Consider the following 17,715-nt stretch of genomic DNA (forward strand, 5'->3'; position numbering starts at 1 on the left):
TTCCCCAGCAGACCTTCCATAGACACTCACTGACCATACATAATTTAGGTTTAAATTATTTCTTAAATCCATGGGACTTGCACATGTCCTTCAGTTTCTGACATACAGGTACACTGCGGGGCAGAATTCGAATTCCAAAGAGCCAATAGGAGTTCCGTAGGTTGGCTCTGAAATGTAGTCCCATTTATTTCTGTAAGGAGGAGTCATCCACACAAATGGCTGCCGAGCCTGGGAGCTGAATGTAACTGTGTGGTGATGGCCAGGGAGGACCTGTGGTAAACCGGGCAGGGTGTTCTCCTTCTAAAGGCGGCAGCCACAACTTAACTCAAGATCACGGTTGCCATGTGGGAATGTGGGCCCGTTTTGGTCAGGTCTTATGATTATTCAAAAAAAAAAAAAATCAAAAACACAGATTTTGAGGTTAAATTTTTCAATTTTTTAAAACGTGGACCACTCACTCTAAGAAGAATACAACACTGTACAGGCCAAACAACGGGGTGTCCAGGTTACAACCTCCACAAGGCATCCTGATCTAAATAAAACAATGGAGGATACCTGAGCATTAGGAACAGAGAAAAAAGGTTAGAAAGAGGGGTAGAAACCACTTTACAGAGAACCTAAGTGCCACACTGGAGGTAGCCAGCGGTAAGCACGCTGGGTTTTCTTTTTTCAAGCTTATATCCTGGAGTTTTAGAGCTTCAGTGTATCTTGATACTTGGAATGAGATAGTTCACTTTAAGGCCCAGCAAATCGCATCTTACCATTTGCTTACCTTTAATGGGATCTGGCCTCTTAGGGCTTGACATGGCTATAAAATGCTGGACTAGCTTAACCTTTTCATACAGTTATTGCGGAAAGGTTTTGTCAAGAATGTGGGGAGGCTATGCCAGGATGCATATTTGACAGATGCCCAAGCTGAGGCCAAGAAGTCACTGCTCCTAAAATACTCAAACAGATGGCTTTGGGATATTTTCATGAAAGATTCCAGAACATTTGCTGTAGGGATTGAGTTAGCTAAATATGGTCACTTCACCAAACAAAAGTGGCTGGTCATTCTGTATGTTCTGGCAAAGGACAGGGGAGAAAAGCAGTGGGCAAAAAAAAGAAAAGAAAATGCATATTGTCCATGGAGTATAAGTAAATTTATTTGTTAAGCTCTAGATATATGAAATTGAATTGATTTCCTGACACATCTTCATGAATTGCTGGAAAAGATAGTGATAGGTTCCATGGAAGCAGATTAGAGCAGTGAGGTTTCTTTCACCCCATGGTAGCTGGAAGGCAGGTGTTACGCACTTTGAAGAACAGAGAGATGAATAGAGTGGTACCTTAGCTGTCAAGGATTATAATCAAGTAAGATAAGGTAGGAATTTAATTCTCCCACGAGGCAGAAAATACATTAGAAGAGGGAACACTTTATTCTTTTCTTTGGATTTGGGAGATTACTTCGCCGCTGGATTTGGAAAACCTTCTTGGAAGAGGTGGTGTTTAAACTGAGCCTTAAAGGATGAGCAGGACTGTTTCAGGAGTGGAGCAGGGTGGACACGTAATTTTTATTTTCTTTCTTTTTTTTTTTCTCTTCTCTGATGTGTAAGACCCATCCTCCTTATTTTTTGGTTCAAGGAGTTGCTTTATCTTGGGGAGCAGATAAGCTCTAAAAAGTGGGATTAGGCAGCTGGCTCAGCAACATCACAGCATTTGATAGAAAATTCATAAATAGCAAACATTCTCTTAATTTCACTTTTCTTACAGATCAGCCATGCACCATAGTTGGCTGCCGTGTACCTCGGCTCTGCCCCTCACTCAGTGCCCTTGGACTAGTCCCTTGACTGCTGAGCCTCAGTTCTCTCACCTGCTCCCTCAGGGTTAAATAATAATAAGAGGACGAAACCAGAACAAACCCTTTCATAAACACATGGAAGTGTTATAGTGCAAATATTTTGCATACTACGGAGTGCCATGCAAATGTCAGCTGTAATTTGGCCGTCTGGTTGTCTTTGTTATAGGGCCAGGAGACCAGGAAGGGTGTGTTGACCATCGATGCCAGTTTTAGGGGCTGGTTCGAAAACTAAACTGCACTCCAGTGTGTTGGCTTTTAAAGTCTGTTACTGGTTTTCGAAGCCCGGCGTGAATATAAATATTCATCAGGAGCCAGGGCCTCTGGCAGGATGGGAGAACTTAGGGAGTGGAAAAGTGTAGAAAATCATGGAGCTTGTTTAGAGGATTTTCCTCCACAATCTGGTGGAAGCTTGAATTATATCAACAGTGGAAAGGCTTCATGTCCTCAAGAAAATATGTAAATAAACCCAGCTTAATTGAAAAGTCTTCAAGAAAAACATATGGTATCCTAATCCAATGTAATAAATAAGGAAGGGTTCATTTAATTTAAAATGAAAAAGAATAGTTCACTAAAGTCAGTTTGGTATAAACACTTGTAGGATATTTTTATTTAATTTCAAACCCATATGAAGCTTAGTGATAGAGTTATTAGGCCCTGTTCAAATTTTGGTTAAAGTATCATTTATTTATTTATTTTTGGCTGTGTTGGGTCTTCGTTTCTGTGCGAGGGCTTTCTCCAGTTGCGGCGAGCGGGGGCCACTCTTCATCGCAGTGCGCGGGCCTTTCACTGTTGCGGCCTCTCTTGTTGTGGGGCACAGGCTCCAGATGCGCAGGCTCAGTAGTTGTGGCTCACGGGCTTAGTTGCTCCGCAGCATGTGGGATCTTCCCAGACCAGGGCTCGAACCCGTGTCCCCTGCGTTGGCAGGCAGATTCTCAACCACTGCGCCACCAGGGAAGCCCTAAAGTATCATTTAAAGAGACTAACTTTTCTGTTCTCTTTGAGGCTTTAATATAATAAGCTCTATTCTGAGAACATTTTCTCTGCATTCTGTGCACAAGCTCACGTCTAGTTTTGGGTGAAAAAAAATTTGAGTGGGGAGTTACATCTGTTCACAGGCTACTTACAGCATGTCTTCATGGCCAAAGTATGTCTACTGGAAAATTGTAAAGTACAGCATTGTAGGAGTACACCTCAGAGTAGGGGTCCTCCAACTTTACTCTCTCTCAGAACCATCCATCAGGGTGCTTCTTCCAAATGCAGCTTCTAAGACTGCGGTCCTGAGGATTCTGATTCAGTGGGTCTGACAATCTGCATTTCGAAGAAAGCTCCAGGCCCTTCTGATGCACGTGGGCCTTGCCACGGAGAATGCTGCCCAAGTACCTGCTGTATCTGTCCTCTCCCTGCCAGTGCTTTCTCGCAAACTGAGTACCTTTGTAGTAAGTTTTCCTGGGCCTCGACAACAAGCTATACATAGTTTGTGTTTAAAGTTTCTCTAAAATCCATAAGACCCACATGCATCCTTGGGTTTCTAACATATAGATAGGTACGCTGCTGGGCAGAATTTTTAATCCCTAACTCGCCTGTAGGAATTCTGTAGGTCAGCTCTGGAATGCAGTCACATTTATTTCTGTAAGGCAAAATCTTTTTCTTCTAAGGCAAACTCCTGGGTCAGTCTCCACTTGTGAAACCTTCTGCAAACCTAGTTTCCCTCCATCACCCCTTCGAGCAAAATTATCGTTCTCTCTCTTTGCTACCGTCACTTTTAGGATTCTGCCAAGCTGTGTGCTTATCTGCCCCGCACCCCAATGCCACATTAAACTGAGTGTCTGGAGAGAACTGGAGAGAAAGGATCGGTCGTTTATCTCTGAAACCACACCATTATAAACACTCAGAAGTTTTGTTGAATGATTCGTGTCTTCAGGTTAATGTCCTGTCTTCTTTCCTCACTCCTGTTTCACAAGTCATGATCACAAGACTCGATCATCCCATACCAGCCGATCTTCTGCAGTATCTACCTTAAGAATAAGGATGACAACATTAACGGCAACATTAATAATAGTTCACGTTAACTGACGCAATTTTTAAATATCTGGCACTATCCTAGGCACTTTATATGGATTACTCTCATTTAATCTTCATAACAACCTCAGGTATCCTCATTTGCATATGGGGATACTGAGGCACAGAGAGGTTAGGTAATTAGCCCCTGGGACACGGGCACTCAGTGGCAGAACCAGGCTTCTGACCCAGACGGTGTGCCTCTGGAGCCCACGCTCACAGTCATCACATTACCTGGCTTTGCCTGACTCTCTTTGCACGAGACAATTGTGGATCTGTTCCAGAGGGTTAGCAAGAACTCAAGTCAGTTTGTTAGCCAATAATTTTCACTGACCTTATCCTACAAATTTGTTAATGGGTCGTCTGAGAAGTTACTTTGGAAAACTTGGGTAGGTAAAGTTAAAATGTTACTTTACTGCACTAATCCTCAAGACCTCTAATATTATTAGTACATTTTTTGCAACTCAAATGGGACCTTTGTATACACTGTTTCCCAAATGTATTTAGCTCGAGGGAATCACCCCACCCACCCCCTACTTAAGACTCTTAACTTCTTGAAGAATTAGGTTTTTGTTGTTTTTAACATAATTCGGAATAAAAGCTGGCTAGTGCTCTTGTGGGGTTCCCAAGAAATTTCTCAGGTTCTAAATATTTGGGTAACCCTTACTTTTGACCCTTTCTTATTTAGTCTTGAGTGTCTTTAGTGCTTGAGTAGTTAAGTTGTCTTTAGTGACCACTTACATTTACCTGCTGGAACAATCACAGATTTGTTGTCATAGTGTAATTACTAATAGTGCCCTTTTCGAAGGGATCCCACTTGGATGATAAACTCTGTACAGTTGCTCTAATCATAACTTCACCCTCCCCCAATTAAATAAAGACCTCTGTTTCATACTTCCTACCTTCTCACCACTCACTGAAGGACTCTTATTGCTACCACATGTATGGGAACAAAGGTAATAGCCACGTGCCTCTGGCATCTCACCATTTTATGTCAGAGTCATGCAAGGAATTATAGAATTCCATAAACTGGAATTACCCAGTTTATAGTCTCTCATCACTCAAAAGTAGCATTTCTTAAGAACTGCAAGGCTTTAAGACTTCTTCACCTGGCTCAAAATCTATCTATCCATATATATGCTTATCTATGCAGAAGAGACAGCAACTCTGAAGGGATACCAAAAGTCTAAAAATAGTTGTTACCTCTGGGCAGCAGTGGTTGGCATCAGTACTGTGTAGTGGTGGCAAAGCTGAGAGAGACTTCTCACTTTAAATATTTACACTCTGGCTTTTGAGTAACGTAAGCATATTATTTTTTTAAATTATATTTTTCAATGTTTTACAACTATTCTGAGTTTTCCCTGGAAATACAGGCTATTTCAAGCCCAGCCGGGTTGATCTACCTTTTGGAATCCATGTCTTTCCTCCAAGGGAGACCTGGTCTCTTTTTTTTTTTCTTTTATTTCACTTGACTTAGTCAAATATTATTAGGTCTTCTCATACTTCAAGAGAGAGCTTTTTTTATGCTTGTGTGTTATAACATAATTCTTAAGAGAATAGCTTGGAATTGGACCTATCTGGGATCAAGCTCCTCTCTTCCACTTACTGACTGTATGGCCTTGAGAGAGTAACTTAATTTCTCTGGGCCTCCGTTACCGTGTCTGTAAATGGGGATAATGACAACCTCCCTCTTGGGATTGTTGTGAAATTTCAATAAGATAATGCATATTCTAGGCAGTTCTGGGGATAATGTAGTATAAGTTCAAAATATGGTGGCTAGCCAGGGGGTTCTCATGACTGTAAACCTCTCACTCTGAGTAGCCACGAAGTTCATTTCTATTCCTGTAACCTCTTTTCTAATATTTACACGACTGACATTCCGTGGGATCCAACCATACCACTTCTTATAAATATCATCCAACTCTCTTCCAATCCTGGTATTAGTGTACCTAGAGGCGGCAGGGATATCTTGTCAGAGTTTATGCCTTCCAGAAAGCAGTCAAGGCGTCAACATGATTCCTGGAGCAAATTAACCAAAAAAAAAAAGCAAAAAAAAAAAAAAAAAAGGGCTTCCCTGGTGGCGCCGTGGTTGAGAATCTGCCTGCCAATGCAGGGGACACGGGTTCGAGCCCTGGTCTGGGAAGATCCCACATGCCGCGGAGCGACTAAGCCCGTGAGCCACAATTGCTGAGCCTGCGCGCCTGGAGCCTGTGCTCCGCAACGGGAGAGGCCACGATAGTGAGAGGCCCGCGCACCGCGATGAAGAGTGGCCCCCACTTGCCGCAACTAGAGAAAGCCCTCACACAGAAACGAAGACCCAACACAGCCATAAATAAATAAAAAAATAAATAAAATGTCCCTTCTTTAAAAAAAAAGCAGAGATGGAGTCTAATATGACGTTAAATGTGTTAAAACTTAGGAAATGACATTTTCAATTTCAAAATCATCACAAAAGTAAGCCACTGGAATCAAAGACACACAGTTGAACCCAAAATCGTGACGAAAAGATTCCAGAATTCTAGCAACAAAAACAGCCCAAGGTCACACGGGGAAAAGCCTTCATAGTGTTTTCTTTAGGACATAATTCCTCTTGTCCACAGATTTGGAAAATAGAAGATATAAAGAGAAACGAGTAGAAAGAATACAGTGTGTGTAAATATTGGATTTGAATTCCTGCTTCTCTATCTCAAGTGTATTAAATAAGGAAGCAAAACTCAGTGAGCATTTGTGGTCTGTCGTCATGAGCCCAGCATGCTGCTGGGGGTTTTCTGATTTGTAACTCAGTAACTCTCACTTAAGCCATACCACCTTGAAATGATGCCCTACTTAGCAGATGAGAAAACAGATTCAAAGAAATTAAATTGCACCCAAGTCTACAACCCAGGACTCTCGACCTTGATCTTTTGTTTCCGTCCATGCTGTTCTTACTTGGCAGGAAGCCCTGCCTTTGGGTCTCTAGTTCTCTGGGAAGCTTTGGGAAGTCTGGGGGAGAAGCTATGACTTTATGGAGTAATCTTGTTGGCCACCGTGGGCTTTCACTTTGGCTTTATATGTGGCCCACTTCCTTTACATTGTTTCCTCTGTTGCACAGCTTTGGATGGATGCTGATACTGTTTGTCTTTTTGTGGGGTGCTTCATTTCTGTTCTCCCAGGGCCAGTTTTCTCTAGACAAAATACACTTGTGTTACGTACCACAGTCCTTGTGGTACTGAATCTATTGCTAACAACAGATTCAACACCTAAGAAAAAGAGAAATTCCCTGATAAAGGAAATTTTAATATATGTTAGTTTTTTTTAATGTCATCATGGAAAGGATCTATAACTCGTTATTCACTAAACTGTGTGAGGTCTTTGTTTTCACACAACCATTTGACATTTTGCATTTCTAAGCTCCATGTTACTTCCGGAAGGAGTTGATTAATTTTCACCAAATGTCATTCAGTACCAGAGAACCTCAGAAGGCATTTGAAGTTTAATTTGACTTCTTTAAACAAACCTGTGGAGAAAGCTGTTCAGTGACGGGTATTCTGTGAGATCCTCCTCTGTGCTCCACGTCCATTTATCTTTGCAACCACTCCAAGAGGTGGGGATCATTATTCCCATCTTGTAGATGGGGAAACTGAGTCTCAGTAATATCCCTGAGCAGTATGGCAGTTCATGGAACCATCAGCTATGGGATATTGGACTTTTATAAGTACACTCTTCTTTTCCAGGACCCTGGGGAAATTAGTTGCCACAGGAAATGTGTACTAGTTCTCACTAAAGGGTTATATGTACTGCAGTTTTGTTTTGGTTTGTTTTGTTTTACCTTATATGGTTTTGATGAAAAAATTGTAATATGTGTTAAAGCGTATGTTTTTAAGACGGTCAACTCATGACTCTCATAAAAATACAAAAGGGACATGCCGAAGATTTTACTTAACTCGTTAACTAATGAGGAACAAGAAGCTCTTATAATCGTTTCAAAGGAGAATGCCAAGTGTAACACAGGCAGACAAGAAAATGAGGAAGCAATTGCACCTTCACTAGACAGAATTTATTTGTATCTCTGTGGAAAAGAGCCATTTGCACTACCAGATTTACTTACAGAGTTGTGAAATAGCTATGTGAAGAACAAGGAAAGGAATCTGCAAGGGGGTGCTTTACAATTCCCAGTACTCCATTGAAAACCATCCAGTGATTTTTTTTTTTCTTTTTCAGCCCTTTTTAAAGTCACCACCTTCCCTGACATTTGTCTTCTTTAATATGTTGACTTTTTAAATGAGCATGTACTTTTCTGAAGGTGGTAGGAGACACAGAGTGAATGACTCAGCTTGTCCCTGTGATGAGGCATACCATTGATTTTCAACCACTTGGGGTCAGGAAAATGCATACACACCCAAATTTGCATTCGCCATCAGCTTAAGGACCTTAGATGTATTGATTTTCTCAAGACTATGTTCTTTTCTGTTAGGGTCTCCATCTGTGACCTGAGGACGATTGGGGGTTAAGGGTCCTGGCACTTGTCTTTTTCTCTCTGGATAAGATTGCCTCCAGCTTGCTGCCATGGTCATTTCTTCTGGTCCTTTCAGGATCAGCCCCTCTCATAGTTTGAATCTCTGCTGCTTCTGCTGATATGGCCCTCTCCCCACCCGTCACTCTCTTTTTCTTTCTTTTTTTTTTTTGGTTTTTTGTTTCTTCTCTATCCTGTTGAATTTCCCACTTTGGAATTTTTGAGTGTGGAGGCTAGTGTCACACATGTATCAGCAGTGTCCCAACAATTCCTTGCTTTTCTCCTGGACCACTACCAAATCCCAATGTAGGGGGGTCAACTCTTAGCTGTTTAACTTCTTGTGACAGTGTTTACTGTTGGTTATGGCCCCTTTCTTATCCCCAAAGCTGTCTTTTTACTAAGCCCTATTTAGATTTGGAGTAATTCAAATGCAAGAGAGCTAAGGTTTTATATATTTGTTTAAAGAACTTTTACTAACAGACCAAAACAGCCAGTCATGCTCTTCAAATTGTTTTCTTTTCCATCCTTCCTACTACTGGGCTCACTGGATCAAATTTTAACTAGGCAAGAATTAACAATGACATATATGTGCATCTGTAGTCACCGTTTAAAAGTTCCAAGTATAACAAATTTGATGGGTGAAAAAATTATGTATTTGCTGGTGAGGTTGTAAAGAAAGTGACTTGAGTACTTCACTATATTAACATTTTCTTAACTAGGGTAATATTATGGGTAATTCTTGCTAATTTCAGAGAACTATAGTTTTTCATTAATTAATGTCATGAAAAGGTTTTGGGTTTTTTTCCCCCTTCTAAGCACTTTTTTCTTTTATACAGGGTCATTATAACTTTGACATCAGTGTTTATCTCCAGATTTATAATTGTTGATGCTAAAAGCAAGATTCCCTAAATATCAGTTTGGCTTACAGCAAACGTTGCTGAAATGGACTGTTTGATTAAGCCAAGAAAGGCGATGTAAAGACGTAGAGGAGGGGCAGTGAGATAAGTAGATGTCAAATAACATTCACACGTATTTCTGAAGACAGTCTTAAATGGTTTTGATGTAGTGGTAATCCTTTGTATGTTTTTGATATAAGGTATCATTTTTCATTAGTCAACAGCGTACATGTATATATATTTTTTAAGTTTGATATGTACATATGTTGTTCATATCACCGCCATTTATTTATTTATTTATTATTTATTTTTATGGCTGTATTGGTTCTTCGTTTCTGTGCGAGGGCTTTCTCCAGTTGCGGCAAGCGCGGGCCACTCTTCATCGCGGTGCGCGGGCCTCTCACTATCGCGGCCTCTCTTGTTGCAGAGCACAGGCTCCAGACGCGCAGGCTCAGTAATTGTGGCTCACGGGCCTAGTTGCTCCGCGGCATGTGGGATCTTCCCAGACCAGGGCTCGAACCCGTGTCCCCTGCATTGACAGGCAGATTCTCAACCACTGCACCACCAGGGAAGCCCCCGTACATGTATATTTTTAAACACAAGTGAATCAGTACTTCCAGCACTTTCTTCTTTGAGAACATCTCCTGTTCATCTTAGTTGCTTCCTGGGCATACCTTTGGTTACGTGTTTCTCATCATAGATCCAGACAGAGGGAGAGGTGGGCCTGTGTTTAATCTTCCACTGTAGCTCAAGTCAGAACCACTGTACCCTGCTTTTATGCTAAATATTTGTATTACTGTCCTTTGATGTTTTCTCGTACATAATAAATCTTTCCTCTTTATTTTTTTTTACATTTGCATTTTTTAAATTAAAGTATAGTTAATTTACAGTGTTGTGTTAGCTTCAAGTGTACAGTACAATGATTCAGTTATATATATATATATATATATATATATATATATATATATATATCAGATTATTTTCCATTATAGGTTGTTATAAGACATTGAATATAGTTCCCTGTGCTATACAGTAGGTCCTTGTTGTTTATCTCTTTTATACATAGTATTGTATATATGTTAATCCCAAACTCCTAATTTATCTCCCCACCCCATCCCTTCTGGTAACCATAGGTTTATTTTCTATGTCTGTGAGTCTATTTCTGTTTTGTAAATAAATTCATTTATATCATTTTTTTTTAGATTCCACATATAAGTGATATCTTATGATATTCATCTTTCTCTGTCTGACTTCACTTAGTATGATAATCTCTAGGTCCATCCATGTTGCTGCAAATGGCAGTGTTTCATTATTTTTATGGTGGAGTAATATTCCGTTGTGTACATATATCACATCTTCTCTATCCATTCATCTATCGATGGACACTTGGATTGCTAAATCTTTCCTCTTTAAAAGAACTGATTTATGACAGTAAGAGAAACCACACTCTGAGGTACACTTCAAAGCAAGAAAACCACATATTTAACCAGGTAAAGCAAATATCTGTTTCTCTAGCTTTTAAAACAAACAAACAAACACCCACATATGTATTTAGAACTCTCATTTTGCAGGTCAGCATGTTTTCACAGAGAAGTATTTAAGTATAGTGAAGAGAGGGGGGCAGTTGACTACTGCTTCTGTCAGAAGTGCTGTGTACCAGGCACCCTTGTAGGTCCAGGGGACGACACAGTGAATAAGATTTACAACTTCTGCTCTCAAAGTGCTTAGATTCTATTAAAGGAAGGCAGACAATGAAAATGTAAGCAAATGATGAGGATTTCAGGAACAAGGAAGTGCGATGGTTAGCAAAGAATTTAAGTGAAGCATCATTTTCTAATTTTCATTTTTAAAAGCCCTGGCTACTACATGGGAAGAGATTGGAAAGGGGCTTGGACTGGGCTGTTGTCCATGGAGATGGAGGGAAGTGGATAGAATTTAGAGAATTGGAGGAAGGTAGGATGGAAAGAACTTGGTAATGGACTGGGTAAGGGAGGGGATGGTATAGTGGACGACTCCCAGGTCTCTGACTTGCACAAGGATGGAAGGGATGCTATTAATTAAGATAGTAAAGAATGGAGGAGGAGCACTTTGGGGGCAGGGGGGAATCGAGGATTCAGTTTTGGACATGGTATATTTGCAATGCCTGCAGAATAGCCAAGGAAAAGAAAAACCTTGAGTGCATTTGCAAAATGAGTCCGGAAATGAGGTCAGGGCTGAGTTATAACTGTTGGGAGTCATTGGCACATGGGTGATATCTAAAGCCATGGAAGTGGTTGAGATCACACAGGGGTGAGGACTGTGAAGGAGAAAAACTTGGTCCAGGACTAGCTGTGAGATACAACAGACATTTAATCGATCTAGTGGAGGATGTGGAACTGACAAACAAGCCTGAGCAGGAATGGCTAAAGGCAGTTAATTTGCAAGAAAAAAATAATCATATTTCATGATCACAGACCACATAGTCCTGGCCAGCAACTCTCAGCCACAGCTCCCAGTTGGCTCTGAAAAAGCCTTCACTAATGCTAGGAGAGAAACCTACTGCATGCATGTCTTCCCTGAGGAGGGGGAGAAAGGGTTTCATCCTCATTTTCAAAGATGACTGTACTGGATATAATCCAAAGGATAAAATGAAAGTATGAAGCTGTTGCTGTATTTCTAGAGCAGGGTTTGAAGTTCCTCTGAAACAAATGTGAAAGCCTCAGAGGTCAACTTCTCTGTCCTGGTTTAGTTTGGGTTCCTAGTAAATGGAGAACGATCTTGCTTAGTTGGCAGCAGCCTTTCTCTTGGGAGAAGTTAAAGTGCTACACCATAGAGTTATTTTGTCTTTATGCTTGCAATTACATGGGAAATTTAGATTTAATAAGAAAACTAGCTTAGAAGACATACAAACTTGCAAGTCCAGCCTTGGAAAAAGGAGCACAGGGGGATCTTTCGAACCCATCTCCCTCTGGTTTCGATTATTTCACAATGTACAGTATTGCCATTTAATAGGCATTGCAGTAAATCCCAGATGGGATGTTTGTAGACTGTGCCACACTCTAATCAATTAAAAACAATAAACTTTCAACTTTATATAAAATAAATTCCTGAAATCCTAGTTGGTTACTGTGTATCTGAGAATTTGGGGGTATCCCTTCCTATATAAATAAGGTTTATTATTTGTAGAGGTCTGTGTCTTAAGTTGAGTCATGGAAGATGGTCCCTGGTCTTAATATGGTAATATTAATATTAAATAACTACACGTGTGCCGTTCGTTTTGACATAAATTCTTTAGTGTGAAGCCATACACTCTTGCAAACCATTGAATAGTAGGAATAGAAATGGACTGCTGCTTAAATGATGAAAGTATTAAAAAGCTTGGAAACTTTCTTTGTCAAGTTGGCTATTTCTCATGCTTTTTCACTTTCCTTTTCTTTCTCAAAATCAATTTCAGTTCTGCAGTTTTAGTTCATGTTTCACAAGTTTAAATATCAACATTTGTGAGGGCACCCCTTCTAGTTCAATCAAGATTTTCCTTCAGGGTGTATGGCCGTGTACAGTTCTGAATGACATCCTGGTCATTAAGAATCACTTGGCGGCTACCTGTACTATATACCATGAGCTACTTTGGCCCAAATTTCAAACCTGGCATGGCAGTTCCACACTGAGGGAGTTACTCTCTTATGTACCTTCCCAGCCTGGATTTGGGAGCGGCTACCTTTTTGTTTTCTAATGTTGCTAACCTGTCCAAACTAGAAATAATTTCCTAATTATTTCTAATAATATCATTGATGCCCTGACTCATTCCTACATATCTGTATTTTTAAGCCTTTCATCTTTCATTACTGAATGACTGCTTTCCAACATCCAGGCGCCTAGGAGAAGAGGGAGAAAGCACAGTTGTAGTGAAGCAGCATGCACAGAGTGGGGGAGGATTTTGGAGAAAAACTAAACTTGGTTTGGGGAATGAACATTTATTGAGCATCTTCACTGACTGGCTGTAAGTTAAGAGCATCACGTAGGGTCTCATTAATATTTAATATATACAACTCTTATTGTTTGTGTCTTAAATCTCTGTCTAATTAAATTATGATGATTTAATCAGTGAGTTCAAAAGTGAACTCTAAGCATCTGCTTTTTCAAAGTATGTTGTTCATGTGGCACATTTCATTAGTTCATAGAGTAGGGTTATTTCCTCAAATCATAGAAAAATTTAAAGGGCACAATGGCCATTCATTAGAAATAGCAAGTGGCAATAAGCTCTCCAAGGAATATTTCTTTCCAACACTCAGCTTTGGAGAGTTGAAATTCAGGGTGGTTAGGATGATCAAACTGGTAAGTGCTGACCAATGTCTTGGGAAATTTGACTTTTTGCAAATTTTGGACTATAAAGCAGGGCTTTCCTTTTGATTAGCTTCCATGAATTTGTCAATTTACTCAATATCATGGCTTTGTCATTTATTCCTCTTTACATTTAAATGGGTTTCTTTAAATCATTCTTGGTTACTGTTGCTCAGAGAACAATTGTAGAGTTGATTTTATATTCCTTATGTAATTCTTATAAAATTAAAACTAGGGAAAAATTACATAAAAACTTACTGCCTCTTGAGACATACTGTCTTTATAATCAGAGCCCTTTAACTTCTTTTTTTTTTAAATTTTAGCATTTTTAAAAATTTTATTGGAGTATAGTTGATTTACAGTGTTGTATTAGTTCCAGGTGTGCAGCAAAGTGATTCAGTTATACATATACATATATTAATTCTTTTTCAGATTTTTTTCCCCATATTATTACAGAATACTGAGTAGAGTTCCCTGTGCTATACAGTAGGTCCTTGTTGGTTATCTATTTTATATATAGTGGGGTGTATATTGTTAATCCCAAGCTCCTGACTTATCCCTCCCCCACCCCCACCCCCAGAGCCCTTAAACTTCTAAACAAAGTATTGGCTACAAAGCAGAAGGGGTAAAACACTTGAATTGCCAAAAAACCTTAAAGATTATGCACAACCACCCATTAATTTCACCAATGAGAACCTAATTCCCCAAAATGTAGGAAAATTATTTTAGTTCTTTTCTGAACAGAAACTAATGTCAGTAGATGGGAGGCAAACCGTAGAGTGGGAAAATGGGAAGGAAAATACTCCTTCCAATGAGATTTTTAATTTGCTTCTCTTGCTGATATTTACTGAATTTTTATCCTCCTCCTCCCCTTTGTTTTTAGTGGCCACAGATGTCTTTAATTCCAAAAACCTGGCCGTTCAGGCACAAAAGAAGATCTTGGGTAAAATGGCGTCCAAATCCATCGCTACCACCTTAATCGATGACACAAGCAGCGAAGTGCTGGATGAGCTCTACAGGGTGACCAAGGAGTACACCCAGAACAAGAAGGAGGCAGAGAAGATCATCAAAAACCTCATCAAAACGGTCATCAAGCTGGCCATTCTTTACAGGAATAATCAGTTTAACCAAGATGAGCTAGCACTGATGGAGAAATTCAAGAAGAAAGTTCATCAACTTGCTATGACCGTGGTCAGTTTCCATCAGGTGGATTTCACCTTTGACCGGAATGTGTTATCCAGGCTGTTAAATGAGTGTAGAGAGATGCTCCACCAGGTCATCCAGCGTCACCTCACCGCCAAGTCACATGGACGGGTTAATAATGTCTTTGATCATTTTTCAGATTGTGATTTCTTGGCTGCCTTGTATAATCCCTTTGGAAATTTTAAACCCCACTTACAAAAACTGTGTGATGGCATCAACAAAATGTTAGACGAAGAGAACATATGAGCATGTGAGTTGAGATTGTGACTGCTCATGATTTATTTGAAGATGGAGCACTGCTGATTTATGAAGGAAAAAAAAAATAATGTTTTAAAAATTACACATATTTCAGAAAGACTTTGCCCAATTCAGTTGTCAGACATTAATGATAATGTTTTATGAGGCTTGTTTTATTTGAAGCAAAGCATATTGCCAAATATTCTGGTAAAAAGCTTCCCAGCGGTTAGCAGATCACGGGAAGATGTATGGTTGCATGATGCAAATGTAGAGTTATATAAAGAAAGATACGTGTGGCTCCAGACCTCAAGACGTCTTTTTTAGGGCAGTTGTTATGTTTGTGGCACATTGGATATTTCTATCATGTACAGAATTGTGTATTTTGATTCACCTTTATTCCTTACTATGTATGTGTACCTCTTTTAAAAAGCCAACAGCTCTCTCTTACTGTCATTTCTCCTTTTGAAACAATTCCATTTTCAAGTTTACCTTTTGTTAAAAATTCTTTTGTTAAAGACTTTGACATTCAAGAATTCCGTCTTAATTAAGAATTAAGATTCAAGAATTAAGGCAGTCAAATTGAACCTTCAGAAAAATAGAAAACTGCTTCTCTGAAATCAATATTGTAGAAACCAATTGTATTTGATATAATGAATAATGTCTAACATAAGACTATGCTTCTGGAATCGAGTCCTGTTTTTCAGTACCAACAGTAATACTTCCCAAAACATGAAAATTCCCCAAAATGGCATACCATTGCCTTGAAATGCTTGCTGAGGGCTTAACTTACGTCATCTTGAAAACGTGCTGACGGAATCTCCATTTTTCATATCTGTTTTAAATGTAAGAGACAAAGAGGAAATCTAGATCATTCCCGATATTGGGACAATAAAAAGTAAGTGGTTTTAAGCATGATAAAACAATCTTTACCTTAGAGATGAGCCCATCAGAATAATTTAATTTAGGGGGATGAAAGGCAAAAGGGAAGACAGGATATTGCCAGAAGAACATGGGAATGAAAATGAATGCATTTCAATGTTTAGTAAGGTTTGATAGGTAAATAAAGAATGTCACTTTTTTATTTAACTGATAAGGTTTTTGCTATTTTGTTATTTGCTATTTTGATGAGTAAACCAAAGAATATTTGCATTCCAAGCAGTTTGTGTGTTGTTTCTATATAATTTTATGTGTGAATGATAAAGTAAGCATTTGCTTATTTTGTAAAAAAAAAAAAAAAAAAAAATAGAAACCTGCTGGCCAACTATATCACCTAGGAAATGACAGACTCAGTCACCAGCGCTAAATGTTTGCAATGTCACTCTGTGATTTAGTGTACTCTTATGCCTTGAATTTGCCTGCCTCCCAGAATACTGATGTTAAAATAATAGCTCACCAGGAAAGGCCCTACAACTAAATATTCCAGAGGTTGAGATCTTCTTTAACCCACTACAGCCTAAAGGAGGTGGTAACTTTCTCTGGGACCCTCATGTGCTTATCTGAGTCAAGCAGCAGAGGCAAAGAGTATCTCCCTGTTTGATATTAAATCCTGACACCAAGGCTTGAACTGAAATTACCATCCTCACTTCCCAGGGCTGGTAGGTGACCACTATGAGTTAGCAATAGCATAGTGATTGCAGAATTGATCTGTCTAGCTTCAGAGCCTGCTAAATAGCTTCTAAATTTAGTTTAGCAGCCTTTCTTGACCAGCTCTGCTTTCCTCACTTGGGAAAACCTAACCTGTGTTCTGTGGAAGCTACTGATCTGGTGCATCCTTCTCTACCAGATTCCCTCAGCAGAGGGGGTGTGGAAAACAGAGTGCTTGGGCAGTTGGTGGGTGCTTCTTGCTCACCTCTAGCTATAGACAGGACCAACCAGAGACAGAGGACCTAGGGGTAAATTTAGATCAGTCTGGGCCCTTTTGGATCACAGAGTTGTGCCTTCACACTAGCAGTCAGATGTGCATGGGGGAGGGGAAGAGCAGTCCTTAATTTCACACAGAAGGAAGGCAGTGAGGAGTATCCTGAAGGAGGAAAGCCTATTTGCTTCCCTCTCTCAGCATCATCTTCTGGAGGGGACCCATCTCCTCACCAATCCTGTACCTGGAAGGCATGCCTCAGGAGGATCAGTGACAGTCAGCAAATGAATTTGATCAGCAAGTTCATTTCTGATGCAACAGGACTCCCCTTGTGCATGAATTTATTTGGGGTGGAAAGCTGGAAAGAATGCAAATGTGCTTAGGATAGATAATTTTGAGCCAAGTTCATAGTCATTTTAGGGTCTTATGAAAAATTGAGTCTTTTTACATTTTGGAAAAAAATCATGAATTGTATTATAATTGGTTTTTTAAAATTTTTGATGATGGCTTCTCTGCAAACATTATGAGTTAATATAATAGGTGAGTGATAATACTAGTGTTAACAACTGACATTACAGAGTAGATATTATGTGCCAGGCACAGTAACTCATTTAATCCCCGCCACAACCTTCACCGTTTTACAGATGAGGAAACTAAGGCAAGAGAAATTAGGGAATTTGCTTGAGGTCACATAGCACTTGTGTCAAAACCAGGATATTAAGAAAACCTTATTTTCATTTAATGATGGTATATATAAAAGCAATTCCAGAAACATCGTTAGTTCAGAGAAGAGTGGGCAGTGTGCTTCTGAAAT

The 17,715-nt window shown here is 39.6% G+C and overlaps 1 protein-coding gene across 9 annotated transcripts in view; it reads left to right on the top strand.

Annotated features, from left to right (window-relative positions):
- TNFAIP8 (TNF alpha induced protein 8) overlaps window positions 1-16,201 on the top strand; it is a 122,893-nt gene extending 106,692 nt beyond the window's left edge. For 7 of the 9 annotated variants that reach the window (XM_082378493.1, XM_082378496.1, XM_082378494.1 and 4 more), the window contains exon 2: window positions 14,490-16,201. In XM_082378493.1, coding sequence (XP_082234619.1) covers window positions 14,490-15,055 — 566 coding nt within the window. In that variant the 3' untranslated portion in view covers window positions 15,056-16,201. The other 2 variants (XR_014240873.1, XR_014240874.1) reach the window with 2 other exon arrangements.
- The last annotated feature ends 1,514 nt before the right edge of the window (window positions 16,202-17,715 follow it).

The sequence above is a fragment of the Balaenoptera borealis genome (assembly GCF_965194805.1).
Source record: "Balaenoptera borealis genome assembly, chromosome: 2".
Taxonomy (NCBI): Eukaryota; Metazoa; Chordata; class Mammalia; order Artiodactyla; family Balaenopteridae; genus Balaenoptera; species Balaenoptera borealis.